Source organism: Nicotiana attenuata, chromosome 1 (genome assembly GCF_001879085.1).
Source record: "Nicotiana attenuata strain UT chromosome 1, NIATTr2, whole genome shotgun sequence".
NCBI classification, from domain to species: domain Eukaryota; kingdom Viridiplantae; phylum Streptophyta; class Magnoliopsida; order Solanales; family Solanaceae; genus Nicotiana; species Nicotiana attenuata.
The window spans coordinates 70,929,536-70,947,927 of record NC_031989.1 but is presented as its reverse complement, the minus strand read 5'-3'; the positions used below and the strand labels follow the sequence as shown (position 1 = coordinate 70,947,927).

The 18,392-nt window shown below is 40.4% G+C and overlaps 1 protein-coding gene across 1 annotated transcript; it reads right to left on the bottom strand.

Moving 5' to 3' along the window:
• LOC109228461 (pentatricopeptide repeat-containing protein At3g49710) lies at nucleotides 6,533-9,034 on the bottom strand. The gene has a single exon (XM_019393554.1). It carries the CDS (start codon nucleotides 8,926-8,928, stop codon nucleotides 6,766-6,768), a length of 2,163 nt encoding a protein of 720 aa, XP_019249099.1. The 5' UTR covers nucleotides 8,929-9,034; the 3' UTR covers nucleotides 6,533-6,765.

Here is an 18,392-nt window from a genome sequence, read left to right as displayed (position 1 = left end):
AAGTCGTGTCTGTGAAATTCGGTAGAAAACGGAGGTGATTTGAGGTAATTCAGACCTTTGGTTGAAAAGTTAGAAATTTTGAACTATCTTGAAATTCATGAGTTTTGGTGTTGAATTCATAGTTCTAGATGTTATTTTGGCGATTTGATCGCCCGAGCAAGTTCGTATGATGTTTTAAGACTTGTGTGCATGTTTGGTTTGGAGCCCCGAGGGCTCGGGTGAGTTTTGGATAGGCTACAGAGTGATTTTTGAACTTAGGGAATTGCTGGTATGTTTCAGCTGTGTAGCAGGCCTCTGATCTCGCAATTGCGAGATCAGGCATCGCAATTGCGATTTAAGCAATGACCGCAAATGCGAGATTTTTCTTCGCAAATGCGAAGAAGCCAGGGCCAGCTTTCTCGCAAATGCGAGATTTACTTCGCAAATGCAAAGGATGTCCAGGAAGGCCAGTAGTCGCAAATGCGAAGGCAACAGAAATTGCGAAGGTTAAGTTGGGACTTAGTAGGGATTTTGAGCCCATTTCTCAAATTTTTGAGCCTTAAACCTCCCTAGGTGATTTTTCAAAGACCCAAACTTCTCCAAATCATAGGTAGGTGATTTCTAACTCATTTTCTTCAATCTATTTCATCTTTTTACCTGATTCATCTCAAAATCTAGGGTTTTTCATGGGAAATTGCGTGTTCTTGGGTAGAATTTAGGAATTTCGAATTTGGGGGATTTGGACCTCAATTTGAGGTCGGATTTCGAAACCTATTGTATATCCAGGCTCATGGTGAATGGGTAATCGGGTTTTGGCCCGAACTTCGAGTTTTGACCAAGCGGGCCCAGGGTCGATTTTTGACTTTTTGGGAAAAATGTTGGGAAATCTATAATTGTGCATTGAAATTGGTTTCCTTAGCGTTTATTGATGTTATTAAGTTAATTATGGCTAGATACGAGGGAATTGGTGGTGGAATCGAGAGTTAAAGCGGTAATTGAGCTTTGAAATACCCGTTGGCTTGAGGTAAGTGTTTGGTCTAACCTTGACTTGAGGCATTAGGGACCCCAACTTGCTTGTTATGTGAGATATCATGTGTGTGGCGTATAGGTGTGGTGACGAGTACGTATGCGTCGCCAAATTACTTGTTTAGCCTATTTCCTTTCCCTGTTCCCCTATATCTTGTTTTCCTGCTTTAGTTGCTACTTGCTCATAAATGTTTCCATGTATAATCGCTTCATATTAACTGTTGTTCTCTTTATTGAATTGTTTAATTATTTCATGTTAACTGTTGATGTTCCCGTTGAAGTATTATTGGTTTCGTAACTTCATTTTATCACCCTGTTGGCTTATTGATTTATTGGTGCCTTATGGTGCGCCTTGGTTGGTCTCGCTGAGTAGTTTTTACCGGTGAAGTTTCATAATTGTAGTGATATTCCATTGTGTGGATTGAGGTATAAGTAATGTGGGGGATTTGAGGTAGCTTGTGAAACACTTGTCATTATTCTCTGTGATTGTTGCTGATATATATATATATATATATATTGGGATCGGGTTGCACGCCGCAACAGGAGGAATATGGGTGAATTGTGATTGTCTGGCGGGATTGGGTTGCACGCCGCAACAAGGAGTAATAAGGGTGGACAGGTGGGATCGGGTTGCGCGCCACAACAGGAGGAATAAGGGTGATATGTGTTGAGGAGTAATAAGGGTGGACAGGTGGGATCAGATTGCATGCCGCAATAAGGAGGAATAAGGGTGAATATTTGTTGTTTATATGATGAGCTCGGGATGCGTGCCACATCCGTTGTTGTTTTAAGTATTCATTTCTCCTGAAATTCATTAATGTGATGTTGAAACACCCTTAAGGATTGGTTATAGCTGAATACTAGTAGAACATCTGGGTTCCGAGTTGATTTAATGCCAGTTATTACTTTATTACATTCTGTATTTCCTTTCTGTTTAGTATAAACTATTGCAGGTTGTATATGTTGTATGCCCCGCCGTTGCCTCGTCACTACTTCGTCGAGGTTAAGCTCGGAACTTACCAGTACATGGGGTCGGTTGTATTGATACTGCATTCCGCACTTTCTATGCAGATTTTGGAGCTAGTGGCTGATTCTGAGGTTGGTTGCTATCACTGCTTCTCGGAGACTCAAGGTAGTTCTGCAGGCGTCCGCAGGCCCTGGCGTCCCCTTCTATCCTATTTCATTTTTGTTTATCTACTTTCGGACAGATGTAAACTTTTCGTTCAGACCCTTACTTGTAGTATTCGTAGACTGTTCGTGAGTTGTGACACCAGTTCTGGGTGGAATTTATTACGTTTCCCATTGTTAGTATAAAGATAGTCTTTTAAACTGTGTTCTTCCGCATTTATTTTCGCTGATTTGCTTTTGTTAACTTGTAATTGTTAAAAGATAAAGGAAAAAGGTAAAATATTTTGTAACGTTGGCTTGCCTAGCGGGTACAATGTTAGGCGCCATCACGATCCCGACAGTGGAAAATTCGGGTCGTGACAAATATTGAATAGTACATGGACATCTTTGTTGCGCACAACCTGATCCAACTAACAATAAGCCAATAAGGCCTATTGCGGCGTGCAACTCGATCCATATAATAGTAACCAGCTCTCCCAGAGCTCACATCAACCAGAAATTCATCGGTTTCTCACAATTCACGTGTACACCATCAAGAGAGAAACAAGAGAGGGTGACCCTAGGGGGATGAATCCATATTCACGCGCAAGCACGGCCAATTCAACGTGATACTAGCCCGGCGTGGTCACATGCTCAAAATCATAATTCGCCTGGCGTGATCACAAGCTCAATATAACGGATCCACCCAGTGTGGTCACAGGCATGGTAATACAATCCGCCCGATGTGGTCACAAGCATAACAATACAATCCGCCTGGCGTGATCACAGGAATAACAATACGATCCGACCGGCATGGTCTAAGGCATCCAGTCCAAATCATACCACATAGAAGAAAATATACAAGAACACATGTTTATGATCATTGAATATCAGATTTTATGCTCCTGGACCGGTATAAGTAACATACCAAAGTGTAGGTATGTGCAAAGTGTACTATCACACCTCAAATCAGTATGTTCATCACAGAAATAGCAATTACCAAATTCATTCATGGAATTAGTATCTTCGTAACCTCAAACATGGCTCTAATAATTCACAAAAATGTTACAAATATGAGAAATATTATAACTTAAAGCTTAACAGTCAATTCAAGGTATATCATAGCCTAAGCACTACACCGAGCATGGATAAATACCTAGATGCTCGCACATGGGTTCAAACCCCATACATATGCGCACTCATAATATGTAGTCACAAATAACTCACAACTAGTGCCTCAACCAACTTTAGATAGGATACTAACCTCAAATAAGCCAAAACAAATACCAAGCAAGCCAAACAACATTCTAAAAAATGCCATCCCGCACATATCAACCTCCGAACGGCTCGAAACTAGCCAAAAGCGACTCAAAACATCAAATAATGCCAAAGGAAGCCAACCTAAACAATAAAGGTCGAATCATTAATTATAAACTCAAAGTCAAACCCGGGCCTTCACCTCGGAACCTATCAAAACTTATAAATTTCGACAATCCATTCGAATAAGAGCCCAAAATACTAACTTCACTCGAATTCGACTCCGAATCGATTTTCAAAACTCAAATATTCACTTTAGGAAAGTTTAGACAATAATTTCTAATTTCTCTTTTGAAATCATCAATCAAATGCCAAAATCGACGATGGAATCACAAAATATAATCTAAACCGAGCATGTGGTTAAAATGGCCTAAAAAATCGCCCAAATCTCCGAAATAGAGTACTTTATAAGCACTGCCCAGATGAGTCCTTCGCAAACGCGGAACAATCCTCGCGTTTGCGATGAACAAAAATTACACTGCCTCAATTAACTCTACGCATTCACGACACAAATATCGCGAACGCGATGCACAAAGCAGAAAAACCTACGCGAACGCAGGAGTAACATCGCGAACGCGAAGAGGAAACCATCGACCTGCCCAGCTCAGTTCAACACTACACGAACGTGTAGAAGTGGACACGAACGCGAATTAGACTAGACCTTAACTCTACGCGAATGCGGTAGACTTGTCGGGAACACGAAGGAGAAAAATATGCCCAGTTCCAAGAATCACTTCGCAATCGCGAAGAACAACTGAAATACCAGCTATCAACAATACAAACACCATCTGAAATGATTCGAATCACGTCCGAAACTCACCCGAGCCCTCTTCCAAATATACCAACAAGTCCTAAAACATAACACGGACCTACTTGAGGCCTCAAATCACACATAACATCATCAAAACCACGAACCGCACCTCAAATCGAACATAATGAATTTTTGAACTTTCAACTTCCAAAACTCGTGCCGAACCATATCAAATCAACTCAGGATGACCTCAAATTTTGCACACCAGTTTCAAATGACATAACGAACTTATTTCGACTCCCGGAACAACAATTCGAACCCAATATTATCAAAGTCAACTCTCGGTCAAACTTATGATTTTCCAGGTGGAGAACGTTGTCACGACCCAAAAACCAACTAGTCGTAATGGCACCTAACCCAACCCGCTAGGTAAGCCAAATATCAATAAACTCAATTCAAATGAAAATAATGTGAGTCGATGAATTAAACAACTGAACTTTTGTGCAAAATCCAAAGGATTTGTAGTACGAGTCATGAGCTTCTAAGATTTAGAGTTTACAAAACTGGTATGAAATAAATATATCATCTATTCAAAATACACATAAACAGATTTGCAAATCTAAAATAACTATAACCGAAACGCAGGTATGTCTTCAATGCCAGCTTCCGTCATACACATCAACGTCAGCACCAGGATCTACACGCAAGGGATAAAAGTGTAGTATAAGTACAATCGACCATATGTACACAATATGTAACAAACCTTACCTCAGATTTAAAGCAGCGACAGGATTGGATGAGGGTCAGTGTCCAACACAATAGCCAATAACAACTCATAATAATATAATGAGAATAGTAAAGGTAAATAACTGAAAAGATATATGCTCAGCTCATTCACAGTTGTTGGAACCTTGGAGAACCGTTAGGGAAGTGTTGAGAGAGTTTGGGAACCGTCCTTGGTCGAAAATGACCGAAAATGAGCCGTCCAACCCCTTTAAAACGTTCAAGGGTCTTCCACCGCCTAAGTGGGTCCCATTGGGAGCTGCTTGCGCGGTCTCATGTAAACGTAAATGTCTCTTTACTCGGATGTTTTATCAACAAACGGTTTAATGCGTTAGAAACTAGACTCATAGATCTTTAATTTGGTAGGTGGACAATCTCGTAATTCCAAGTATGATAGGAGAAAAGCTCAGTCATATTTGACCTAATTTTCAGCACATTTACGAATGTAACTTGTGATGACCTTTGCCAACTTTTGTTCCACAACTCGCTTGACTTCAAAATGTAATACACGAATATCATATGACTAAAATAACTCATAACATAATCTCCTTATCATGTTAAGCACCCTAGTATCACCCCAAAAGTACATGTTATAACATTACCAGCTTGTCGACATTCAACAAAACTTATTTTCTTCAATTTGTTTAGCTTCTGAGCCTCTCAACCCTCTTGGTACTTGTTATACATGATCTCAAAGATTTGTAACCTCCAAGGTAACATGATTAACTTACTTTATATACTTTCAAAGACGATCTTATTTCTGAGCTTACATCAATGACTTACGACGTACTCTCATGTACGAAAACATGGGGTGTAACATGAATTCCCCTGGCTTCTCCAGAGTGTTCACTACAACCCCCAAATGTCAGCCATGGAAATAACTGATAACCAAAAACCGCGATAGTAACACGGGAAAAGCAAAGAACACAACAGTAAATACACAAGACATATGACATAAAGTAACAATTCCATTTCGGAAGTATAAACAATGATCTAATTCACCAAACCCCTTCTATTATGAGCATAGGAGCTGTGTATCTCAGTTCCGTTTCTGCACATTCATGCAGAGAGTCGAAGTATTGTTCAATTTCTTGTACGTTTGTCATACAACTGTTCAGTTTCTTGTACATCTGTGATTCTACTCCAAAAAAGTTAATAAAGTGATACATCTAAATTTTTAAAATTTAAATCAAGACATTCTTTTTCCCTTCAAAAGTTTTATGATTTCTTTTCCGCCATATGACCCAACATATGCTTGCTGGGATTTTGTTGCAAACTCTATACTTCTTGTTGCTTCGTCTTTCCCCGCCTTTTGTAGGGTTCTTTAGTTGTTTCAGGCATGCACCATTTCACCTCTTTAAGATTTAACGTCACATTCCATTGTTGGCTTGTAATTATCCTTGCAGTGAATGAACAAGAGGTGGGCATCTTCATACCCCTACTCACATTATGCACATATGCTGCAAATGATTAGTAACTCCGGCTAGATCTATGATCATTTACAGCATTAATTATATAAGATTAAAGTGGATTAAGACACTCGATAACCCAATCCAAAACGACAGAAAGCTACATGCAGTGCACTCTTTCAAGTACTTCATTCATTTTTCCTTAAAATTTCACTTGGTTAAACAAAAATATTAGGCCCATCTTTCTGTTGCTAACAAATAAAAAATTGCACTTCATCGTGCTAACTCTAAGTACACTGTATAGCATTCACAACTTCACTCTCCATAGCCCATGGCAATCACATGAATTGGCTGGGATCAGACCAGCATTCTGATTGCAAAACTTATCAGCTATCACCAGTAATCCCCACAAGAACATGCCCCACCCTTGAAGCAATGAAACCTGTGGCAATCCCTTACTGTAATCACTCTTCCTGTCATACCAGATAGAAATTTTATTGCATTATGACAGTCACCACATATTCTCAAATTCTTTATGATAAGAATAGGTTCGCTGTCTTTAGTCGATAAAAGCCCGAAAGCAACTGCCAACTTTTCACTATGATGCCATAAGCTTCTCTCTTTCTCCTCCTGCCTAGTTCCATCATCTCTAATCAGAGACCACCTCAAATCTGGAGAATGCCCTGCTTGCTTCATCTTCTTTGACATCTCTTCCCAGAATTTATACACCTCATTTATCATCGGATGAGAACTATCTTCTGCCACAAAGACATGAACTCTTTTGTCCACCTCAATCCAACTGCAACCCACTTGCTTTCTGACTCCCTTGTCTCGCATTTGTTTTCTAATAGCTGCTACCTCTTCCCATCTGCCAAGACAAGCTTTCATGTGTACAAGCATGATATACGGTGCCGCATTTGAAGGATCCAGCTGAACACACTGGTTAGCTGCCTTTGTTGCTAACTCTATATTACCATGAGTTCGACATGCCCTAAGTAACGAGCCCCAGCCAATTGTACCGGGATTATATGGCATTGTTTCGATTAGTCTCTCTGCTTCCTCGAGCTTTCCTGCTCGACCCAAAAGGTCAATCATGCATGAATAGTGCTCAACCTCTGGTTTTATCCCAAATTTGTCAGTCATTAAACCAAAATACTTCTTCCCTTCCTCGACTTTTCCAGTGTGTGCACATGCAGATAGGACAGAGATGAATGTTATATTTGTAGGTGTCAGATTTCTTTCAAGCATCCATTCAAATAGTAGCAGCGACTCCGCTCCATGCCCATGTTGTGCATAGCCTGCAATCATAGAATTTAAAGTGACAGCATTATGCTCAGGCATTCTATCAAAAAGTAGTCTTGCATCATGCAGACTTCCACATTTCGAATACATTGCAATGAGAGCATTGCTCACTGAGATTCGGTTGGACGTAATGCTAGACTTGACTGTCAAAGAGTGAATTTGTTTCCCTTGAGACGGTGATGACAAGTTGGAAGATGCACCAATCACGCAAACAAAGCTGCAATCATCAGGTCGATGGCCGGCAAGCTGCATTTGTCTAAAACAAGCAACAGCTTCTTCACACAACTCAGACTGCGAATATCCAGAAATCATTGTGTTCCAAAGGACCAAGTCTGGATAAGGAATTTCCTGAAAGACTTTTTTGCAATCTGATATGCCACCACTACATTTTGAGTACAGATCAATCAGACCACTTCCAACGTGTGGATTTTCGTGAAAACCCATTTTGATTAACCGAGCATGAAATTGAAGCCCACCGCGCAAGTCTTCCATGGACGTAAGCGCTGTCAACACACTGGCCATAGTAAACATGTCTAAATTTAAGTCCCTATGTTCCATTTCTTTATACAAAGCCAACGCCTTTGTCCCTTCCCTATGCTGCCCATAAGCAACAATCATCGTGTTCCAAGAAACTTCGTCTTTTATCTCACCCATTGATGCGAACACCCCTTGAGCATAATCTAGAAGTCCATTTTTGCTATAGTACGTTATGAGAGTGTTGTTAACAGAAGCATAAGAGATAAGCCCAGCTGAAATAGACAAGGAATGAAGCTGAGTGATGAAATCAACATTGTCATTAGCAGCAGTAATAGCAGCGGAAAGAGTAAACCCATCCATGCCACGACCCATCTCCCTCAAGTCGAGAAAGAGTCGAAAAGCAGGCAGGGTGTGGCCAAGATCAGCGTAAGCGGAGATAAGGGTGTTGTAAGAAACAATATCTGGTTGGGGAATTTTATCAAACAGTTGGTGGGCAAGGTGGAGCTGAGACTCTTTAGTATAGGCATTGAGGATAGCATTGAATGAGAAGACATTGGGTGCAGGCGTGGCTTCGAAAGCCCTGCGAGCAGTGCTAAGGAGGCCACACTTGGAGTAGAGAAGGATGAAATGGTTGGAGAGGTACGTAGATGATGGAATGAGTGATTTTACGTAAAGGGTGTGCAGAGATTTGCCAGTTAAGAGGTCTCTCTGGGCTATGCATGTTTTCAAAATGTGGCGGAAGTGTTGGAGGCACTCCACCAATGTTTGTTGGTTCATCTAAAGGGACAGTGGCACTATTGCGTTTGACATCATCAACTCTTGTTCTTGCCCTTCACTTGTACCCATTTGAATTTCATTAACAACTGCAGTCAAACCTCTCTATAACAGCCTCGTTTGTTCCGAGTATTTTTGGATGTTATAGTGAAGTGCTGTTATAAAGAACATATATTATAACATAACATGAAAATTGGTTCCGGAAAAAACTTGGCTTTTATATGAAATATTGTTATATAGAAATGTTGTTATAGAGAGTTTTCACTGTACTACTAAAATTTACGAACCAAATTACTAATACTTATTTCCTTTTGACTTGAATTTCTTGGTTAAAAAGACACTTGTAGTATAAAAAGTTGGTAATAGCAAAAATATCACTTTTTCAAGGTTTATCAAAAGGGAAAGAAAGCAACAAAACAAAACTAGTTACTCCCACCATTCCAATTTAAATAACACATTTTCTTAATTAATCTGTTACAAAATAAATGACACATTTTTATATTTAGAAATAATTTGACTTTAAACTTTTCATTTTATCCACTTTACCCTTAATGAGAAGCTTTTATAGCCACACAAATATTATGACCCCAAAAAGCTTTTGCCTCTTAAGCTTTTAGGACCGCATGTTTCCAAAGTTTTTCTTTAAAAAAAATCTTTGTGTCAAGTCAAACTTCAACATCTAGATAGCAACGGAGGGAGTAGAAATCAAGCGAGGGAGTGAAATCCCAATAACATCTCCTATAACACGCGAAGAAATGCATGAAGGACAAGAGCATGCAATTCAAAACGAGGCTCTTGACTGAAAACCAAATTAGCTAAACCATCAGCTACCGAATTAGCCTCCCTGTATAAGCAATAAAGACCACACAATTCCTAGCCAAGAGATAACAGATGCGGTTGACAATATCATCATGCCAATGAGACACATACCATCCATGCCGCAACACATGAACCACACTAGAATTATCAATTTGCGAGGCAACCCGACACCACCCCTTGTCCCAGGCTCCTTGAAGACCATTGAGCACCCTCCATAGCTCAGCTCTGAATAATGTGCAGAACCCAAGCCTGACTGAAAATACACCAATCCTACTATTAGAAAAACATCAGCAGTCCCATCATAATACTCCTTCAAATGGCCCTATCTGTATTCAAAGACCATCCACCCATCCTTAGGAGGTGACTAACCTAGCGAGACTACCTGCTTATTATTAGAAATATTCCCTATCATCTTCAACGAATGCCAAGAATTAACACAAGATCTAACCATGTTAACAAGGGCTAACACCTTTTTATAACTGGTTTTTGGAATAAAGCATTATTGCGCCAAATTCATTAGCAGGTGAACCCAAAGAAAATTCTTCAATTTTCATCCATAACTCCCTCCCTAGGATCATTCAGATATTAAATTAGCTATAAGCCAACAATGGAGATCAAGAGCAAAAAAGAGAGACTTGTCTTCTGCAGCAAGAATATGATCCCAAACTGCCCGAGCATGAATACAATCTCGCAAAACATGCAACAAAGATTCATCCTCTACCTCACAAACCGTGCAAGTACCCGCCAGAGTAAGATGATGGCAATATCTTTCTGAATTTGTACGAATTTTACCTTTGTCACATAATCAAAGTAAAACTCAATTTTTTTCAGGCACCACACCAGTCCCAAATTAACTTCCAAATAGACAGAAGCTTATCCAAATTGGTAAGAACCTTATACATCGAAGCATCCGTGAAAGAGCCACTCGAATTGTTATTATAAATTTTTAATACTTTTACTCTTTTAGGTGATATTTTTTCTTTTTTTATTTGAATCTACGTATGCGTCTAGGTAAAATATTCATTAAGTAATTCACCACATGCTAATACTAGGGAAAACGACAATCCAACTATAGAACAAATGATACATAGACATAAAATTATATCCCGCAAAGCACATTCTAAAAAGTTGTACAAAGAAGGTCTAGCACCAAATTGTGCGAGAATAGTAGCATTTATGAGTTTCTGGAACTTTTAGTATTAGTCAATTCAATTTCTCAATGGGCTGGGGAACGGATTTAACTCCATGGTAGAGTGTTACAAACGCTCTTGGTAATTTCACTTCAATATTTTGTATGTTGATATTTGAAAACGTGTAAATTTCATAATTTATTGTATATGAGTAAAACCGAAGCAAACGAGCATCCCGATTTCCCGGTGAGACAAACGAAGCAAGAACATAACTACAAGAAATCGGAATCGAAGCCAGGAACCTCTCATACTAAGGCCCGAACAAAGTGCCTACCACCGGAGCCATCGAGACCTCATCCCCGGATCCAGTTCGAGCTCCAAGACCTCGGAAAGAATTTCCAAACGACTGCGCACGAATAGTAAAGGGCCTTGATATCCGTTCCCAACCGGATATCACGACGTAGATCTCGGCCCGTATCGGCATCAGATCAGTGATTAGCTAAAAAGAATATTTTTACCTTTCTTAAAGTTGCACTAGGGATGAAACTCTCTTACTATATAAATGGGTGATTTTTATTCAAAAGACACACTGTAACACACATATCACGCAATATAAACTTGTTTTCGTTGCTACTAAGTTATTTCAAAGTTCTTATTTTTGCTTAGTTCTTCACATATAATTTGGCTCCGAATCCAAGGCAGAACGACTGTTAATTTATATCCAAGCCTGGAGTCAACACCACAATTGGTTTGGTTATTTATTTTACCTTTAATTCGCTTATCTAACATTATTGATCGCTTGTATTAAATTAATCCACATATCCTTAAAATTGTGTATAAATTCAATCGTTATCAAATTTTAAGGGTAAACAGTTTGGCGCCAACCGTGAGGCTAAGGATAATAGTGGTGGTTTGATACAAATTTCTATAACACACTCTATTACGCTTATTCTTTGAGATTTTAATTCAGGTCAACCTAAAAATGTCAAACTCTCAGTCTGCTCACTTGAACATTGATGTTGAGTCTAGACATCATGGCGAAAACAACAATATGGTAGCTAGCAACGAGGTGCCCCTGCTGATCCTAGCAGAGTCCCAGTTGCAGACCCAGTCGATACCAACTCGCATGTGGCCATCGACGCCAACCTGCCGACCGACCCTGAGAACATCGTTCGTGGAGGAGCCCGACCAACGTCTCGAGGTACGCCCGAAGGTGAAGGTGACGAGATCAATCTGCGGGCGATCTTTGAAATGTTACAGGCACAACAGGCGGCGATAGCACAATTGCAAAATCAAAGTCGCGCCCCTAGAAGAGTTTAGCCCGAACCGTCTTGGGAAAACACTCGAAGAAATGAGCAGGTCACAGAAAGGGCAGATGAAGCTGAGCCCGGGACCAACCCCGAAACTATAAAAATGCTCGAGGAACTGACAAAGCGGTGGAATCAGCGGAAAAGAAAATTGAGGCCAACAACAAAAAAGTGGAGCCCTATAACTTTAGGGTCGATCAAATCCCAGGAGCGCCCCCGATATTGAAAGGCCTGGACTCCAAAAAAATTGTCCAAAAGCCTTTTCCTCCGAGCGCAGAACCGAAGCCAATCCCGAAGAAGTTTCGTATGCCCTATATTCCGAAATATAACGGAACCACGGATCTAAATGAGCACGTGACCTCCTACACGTGTGCCATCAAAAGGAACAACTTGGAAGAGGACGAAATCGAGTCGGTTTTGCTAAAGAAGTTCGGAGAAACCCTATCAAAAGGAGCAATGATATGGTATCACAACTTAACCAAATTCTATTGATTCGTTTGCTATGCTTGCAGATGCTTTTTTGAAAGCGCATGTCAGGGCCATCAATGTTACATCCGGTACTTTAATATTAGGATGAGTCGTAGTAACCCATATGAGCTTGAAGGGATTAAGACATTTATGAGATTATAGAGGATTTGTGACTATGTTATTGTAAGACCCCGTAAGTTTAACAACCTTGATGTCGTTATATACATTTGATATGGTATTTTGAGTGGAACGTTTTTATAAAAGAGTTCGAAAAATATGATTTATATAGTTGTTAATATTACTACTTTTGAATATGATTTAAATTATACACATAATATGAGAAAGTTTATGAGATTTTCTTTATTGTAAAGATAGAAATTATTTTTTCACGAGAAAAGAAGGTTATATTTTTACCATTTTAAGAATTAAGTGTACGAAAATTTGTACTCTTTATATGAAATTAAGAAAATTAGAAGTTGAGAAAATATAAGTATTTTTACATGGATGTTTTAATGAAATAATAGTGTATGTATTGATTTTATATGGTACCATGATTTATTAATAATTTAATATTTTAATAGTAGTACTTTAGGATGAGGAAAAGACTATTTTTGAGGTTATAAATGCTTATAATATTAGTAACAAGTGATAAGTAAAGTCGTAAAGGTGAGAGGGTACGCGAATCGAAGAAAATGAGTTTCGTCGAAGTTTGACAATTTAGGATAAAATACGGTCCAAGCTATAATACCCCATATTTATGGACTAGTGCCATACAAGGTACCACATGACCATAATAGTGGGTGCATAAGGTGTATTAAAAGTGAGTAGTATTTTAAGTAATTTGAGATAATTTTTAATTATGTGGGTAATTGGTTAATTATTGGATAATAGGAGATTACCTATTTAATTAAGGAATTGTTGGATAAGACTTAATTCCCCCCCCCCCCGTCCCATTTAGTGACTCTTAAAATAGGTTGAAAGGTGGCACATTTAAGAGAATTATGTGACATCAAGTCTTGAAAGGTGGGGCCCACACCACCAAAAACTTAAATTCCTTCTCTAGTTCACAAATGAAGATGTATTACATCTAAGTTAAAGGGAAAGGCTTCAAAGAAAGTTTCATTAGCAGCGTGAGTTGCTTCAATCTTTCATTCAAAACGCGAGATTTCATAGCATCTTCAACAATTCAAAACGTGAGATTTCAGAGCATCTAAAGCAACGTGAGATTTTGCAATTATAAGGGAGTACGGTGCAATCTTTCTCAAGAATATCATACGGGGTTTTCCCTACTTCGATTCGCCGTTACGTGTTTTGTCGTGATTGGCGTGTATTAGAGGAATTTTCAAGAAAATCAGCTAAGGTATGTTAAGGCTATCCTTTCTTTCTTTTGGCGTGATCTAAGTAACGATACGTAAACGTAATGTTATTTCATAAATGAGTCTATTCTTAGTAGTTAAGAAGGTCTACGTTGTTCATTCCTGTAAAATGATATTCAAAGCATGTCTAAGTATGTTCCTACGTCTCTATTGAGGTATTTGATAAAGATGTTAATATTTATAATATAGTTATACATGCATCTTCATGCATTTACCACCGTGCTACAGCCGGTTGGGCAATTACACATTTACTACCGAGCTACGGCCGGTCGGGCAGTCAGGCATTTACCACTGAGCTACGGCCGGTTGGGCAGTTACACATTTACCACTGAGTTATGGCCGGTCGGGTAGTTACATATTTACCACCAAGCTACGGCTGGTCGGGAGGTCATGCATTTACCACCAAGCTACGGCAGGTTGGGCAGTTACACATTTACCACCGAGCTACGGCCGGTAGGGTAGTCATGTATTTACCACCGCACTTCGGCCGGCCGGGACAGTTACTACTGATCAGTTGGCCAGTCATGCATCATACGATATGGATAATAGTTCCAAAGAGGTTATAGATATACATATAAGTATAATAAGTATGCATATACGGTGGTACTTCAGAGATTCAGGTTGATTCTTATATGTCTTTAATTAATGTTTACTTATTGTTATGTTTCAGTTCCACCTTACATACTCGGTACATTATTCGTACTGACGTCCTTTTGTTGAGGACGCTGCATTCATGCCTGCAGGTATAGATAATCAGTTTGACGAGCCCTCATAGTAGACGAGGTTAGCATTCAGCGAAGGATCGACAAGACTCCACCTCATTCGGAGTGCAACCGAGTCTATAAGTCATCGTGTTAGAGTTTTGCTACAGACTTGTGGATAGGTCGGTACCCTGTCCCATTTGATGTCAAATAATCTGAGAGGCTTTATAGACAGAGGTTTATTTGGTACAATATGTCAGAATCCTTTGACGACCCATATGTATTCATGTTTTAAGAACGATGGTTCATTGATACAATGTTGCCCGCTTATAGTTATACATTACAAGTTGTGGCCATGTTGGCCCATGATAGTTATAAAAAAAGAGTTACAAAGTGGTTTGCTCGGGCCAGTACGGCACCGGGTGCCAGCCACGCCTCCCCAGGTTTGGTGCGTGACAATCAAGGTCAAGACCAGAAAATCGAATCTTTTCAAGGTAAAACAAAGAGATAACGAAATGCTCAGGGAGTTCATATCGAGGTTTCAAATAGAACAGACGGGCTTGCCTCTGGTTGCGGATGATTGGGCCGTTTACGTGTTCACTTAAGCACTTAACCCCAGAAGCTCCTTGTCTTCGCAACAATTAAAACAAAATTTGGTAGAGTACCTAGCAGTAACTTTTACCCACGTCCACAACAGTTACCAGTCAAAAATCAGAGTTGAGGGTGATCATCTCGGGGCCCATGCTAGGTCCGTTTATCCCATAAGAACTAATTATAGGCCTAGGGAAGTCGTCGATCATGAGCCGAGACAAAGTAGAGATCGGTACCAACCCTATAGTGGAGATCGAAGGGGCAACGGATCTGGACGTCAACCTATGAGAGACGAGAATAGGAGCGATCGAGGCCACTGTAGTCAAGGACTGATGAGAAAAACAGTTTTGATAAGCTACTCGGGGCCAGGGAGGCACCAAGGTTATCGGATTATAACTTTAGTGTCGATTCTGCCAGCATCGTATCTGCCATAAGGCGCATCAAGGAATCCAAGTAGCCTCGAGCATTGCAGTCCGACCCTACCCAGAGAGACCCTAACTTGATGTGTAAGTATCATGGCACTCATGGCCATAGGACCGAGTACTGCCGAAAATTAAGAGAAGAAGTAGCACGATTATTCAATAACGGGCATCTCTGGGAATTTCTGAGTGATCGAGCTAAAAATCACTTCAGGAACAGGAACTCCAATAAACAGACCGAACAAGAAGAACCTTAGCACGTCATCAACATGATCACTAGGACGGATCAAGACAGTGTACGGAGAGTAGTCTGCTACAAAACAGATGTTCGCAGTCAATGAAGTACTCCCAGTACCCGTCATTTTGACATTAAAAAGCATGGAGACGGCCAGAAAGGCCGAAGTTAAATAGCAATCACCGATGCCGGTCTCGGTCGGGTCAGAGGGACGAGGAATCAATGAGGAAGATGATTATGGGGTTCCTAGATTGTTCATAGCTCATGAAGATACCGACGCCACCAAATCAACGGTCGAAGAACTGGAACAAGTCATATTAACAGAACACCTACCGGATCGGAAGGTATACCTAGGCACAGGGTTAACCCCCTGATTAGGTCGCAGCGGACTCAACCTTTGGAAGAGTGGCCGCTAACACTTTTACCCAATAGTGGTATCGGGGTCAATTTTCACAGGGAGCTAGGAAGGGAGTTGGATATTTGTTGTATGCAAGATAGAGAACGGCACTAGGGTCGTGGCATTTACCTAGGTGGTCAACTAACGGGTAGAGATTCCTAATACGAGAATGATGATTATGGGGCTTATGATATAACCGTTGCACGATAGCACTCACTCTCACACCTCTCGGTAGAGAGAATGATTTTGCCCAATTGACTCTCTCGAGACCAATTGGGTAGGCTAACAAACCAAGCAACTTAGGGTTCAAGTTGGGAATTTGCTCTCTCGAGGTTTTACCCGTTAATTGGGACTACTATTCTCATAGGTCCATCCCAATTCCTTGTTGGGTTAATTTTGGAGTCTTAGACACTCTTTCTCAAGAAGGGTCAAAACTCACAAAGCTAGACTTAGTGTTTGCAACCACCAAATCCAAGTGAAAACATAAAAATAACCCAAATATCAAACACCCAACATCATTCAAGCATTAAACAATCATACCCATTAATTACCCACACTAGGGTTGAGCCACAACCCTAGCTTATGGGTTTAGCTAGCCATAATAACAACAGAAATTGAAGGAGAAATAGATAAAATGAACATATTAATTAGCTAGAAGGTAAATCTACAATAATCCACGTTAAACAAGATGAAAAATGCCTAAAATAGGCTAACACTTTTGTCTCACGAGTGCAGCAGCTATTCTATTTATACTAAGTTAAGAAAAACCGGACAAAAATACCCCTGCGGGGTCTGTGCGGTCCGCACGATGATGACACGCGGCCGCACTGGGTTGCTTTACTTTTGAGACTTGCTTTCTGAAGATGTTGACGCGGACCGCACAATGATGAAGTGCGGCCGCATGACGACTGGCGCGGACCGCGTGAACTTGTAGTGCAGCCGCATGAGTGGCTTGTGATGGTCTCTGAACTTTTGTGGCGCGGACCGCGTGAACTTGTAGCGCGGCCGCATTGGTTGGAACTGAAGATGCCACTCTCTGAACTTCAGTGGTGCGGACCGCATGAACTTGCAACGCGGCCGCATTGGTTGGAACTGAGAATGCCACTCTCTGAACTTCAGTGGTGCGGTTGCATGACATGATGGTGCGGTCCGCACCAAGTTCTGAATATTCATGCTTTCCTGATCTTTGACACTTGAGCAGGTTTCACTCCGTTTCGAGCCGATTTTTGACTTTCGTCACCTTGTTGCTCAAACCTGCAATCAAGCGCAACTTGTAAGTATTCTGGGTATATTTTATGGCAAATCATACATAAAGCATAGGCAAGTATGGGCATAAAACGTGTCAAAATCACAACTATCACCCCCTAGCTCAGGAAAGACCTCATTAGTTTCCTTAAAGCTAACATGTCTTGTTTTGCCTTGTCCCATCTTGATATGACAGGGATCCCACCGGAGATAACCACCCATAAATTGAGTTTGGATCCGAAGTTCCACCCGGTTAAACAAAAGAGGAGACCACGCATTCATCAAAGATGACGTATTTAAACTTCTTAAAATAGGTTCCATTCGGGAAGTTAAATATCCGGACTGGTTAGCTAACGTAGTGGTAGTGCCTAAAAGGGGAAATAAATTAAGAATGTGCGTAGATTACAAAGACTTGAACAAGGTGTCACCCCCAGATCTCGAGGAGCGCAACTAGCGCTCAACCGAGATACCCTGGTCGAGCAAGCCTGTACAATGCCTTCTGCCCAACTCACCCATAAATAAAGAAAAGATGCATTTCATTAATTAGAGAATGAGAAGGTCATGTGAACAACTCCAGTTTGGTACCATTAGTTACATCATTTATTAGTCTCCAAAATATTACATCACAATCATAGTTTAATAGTGTAAGCATGTGATACAATTACAACATCATTAGTTTAACTTTCCCAAAACAAGGATATGACCCACACTATCTCTATGGAGCCTCTAATAGAAACAAAAGAGTGCTAGTATAGTGCCGGCAACAAGGCCCCAGCCAT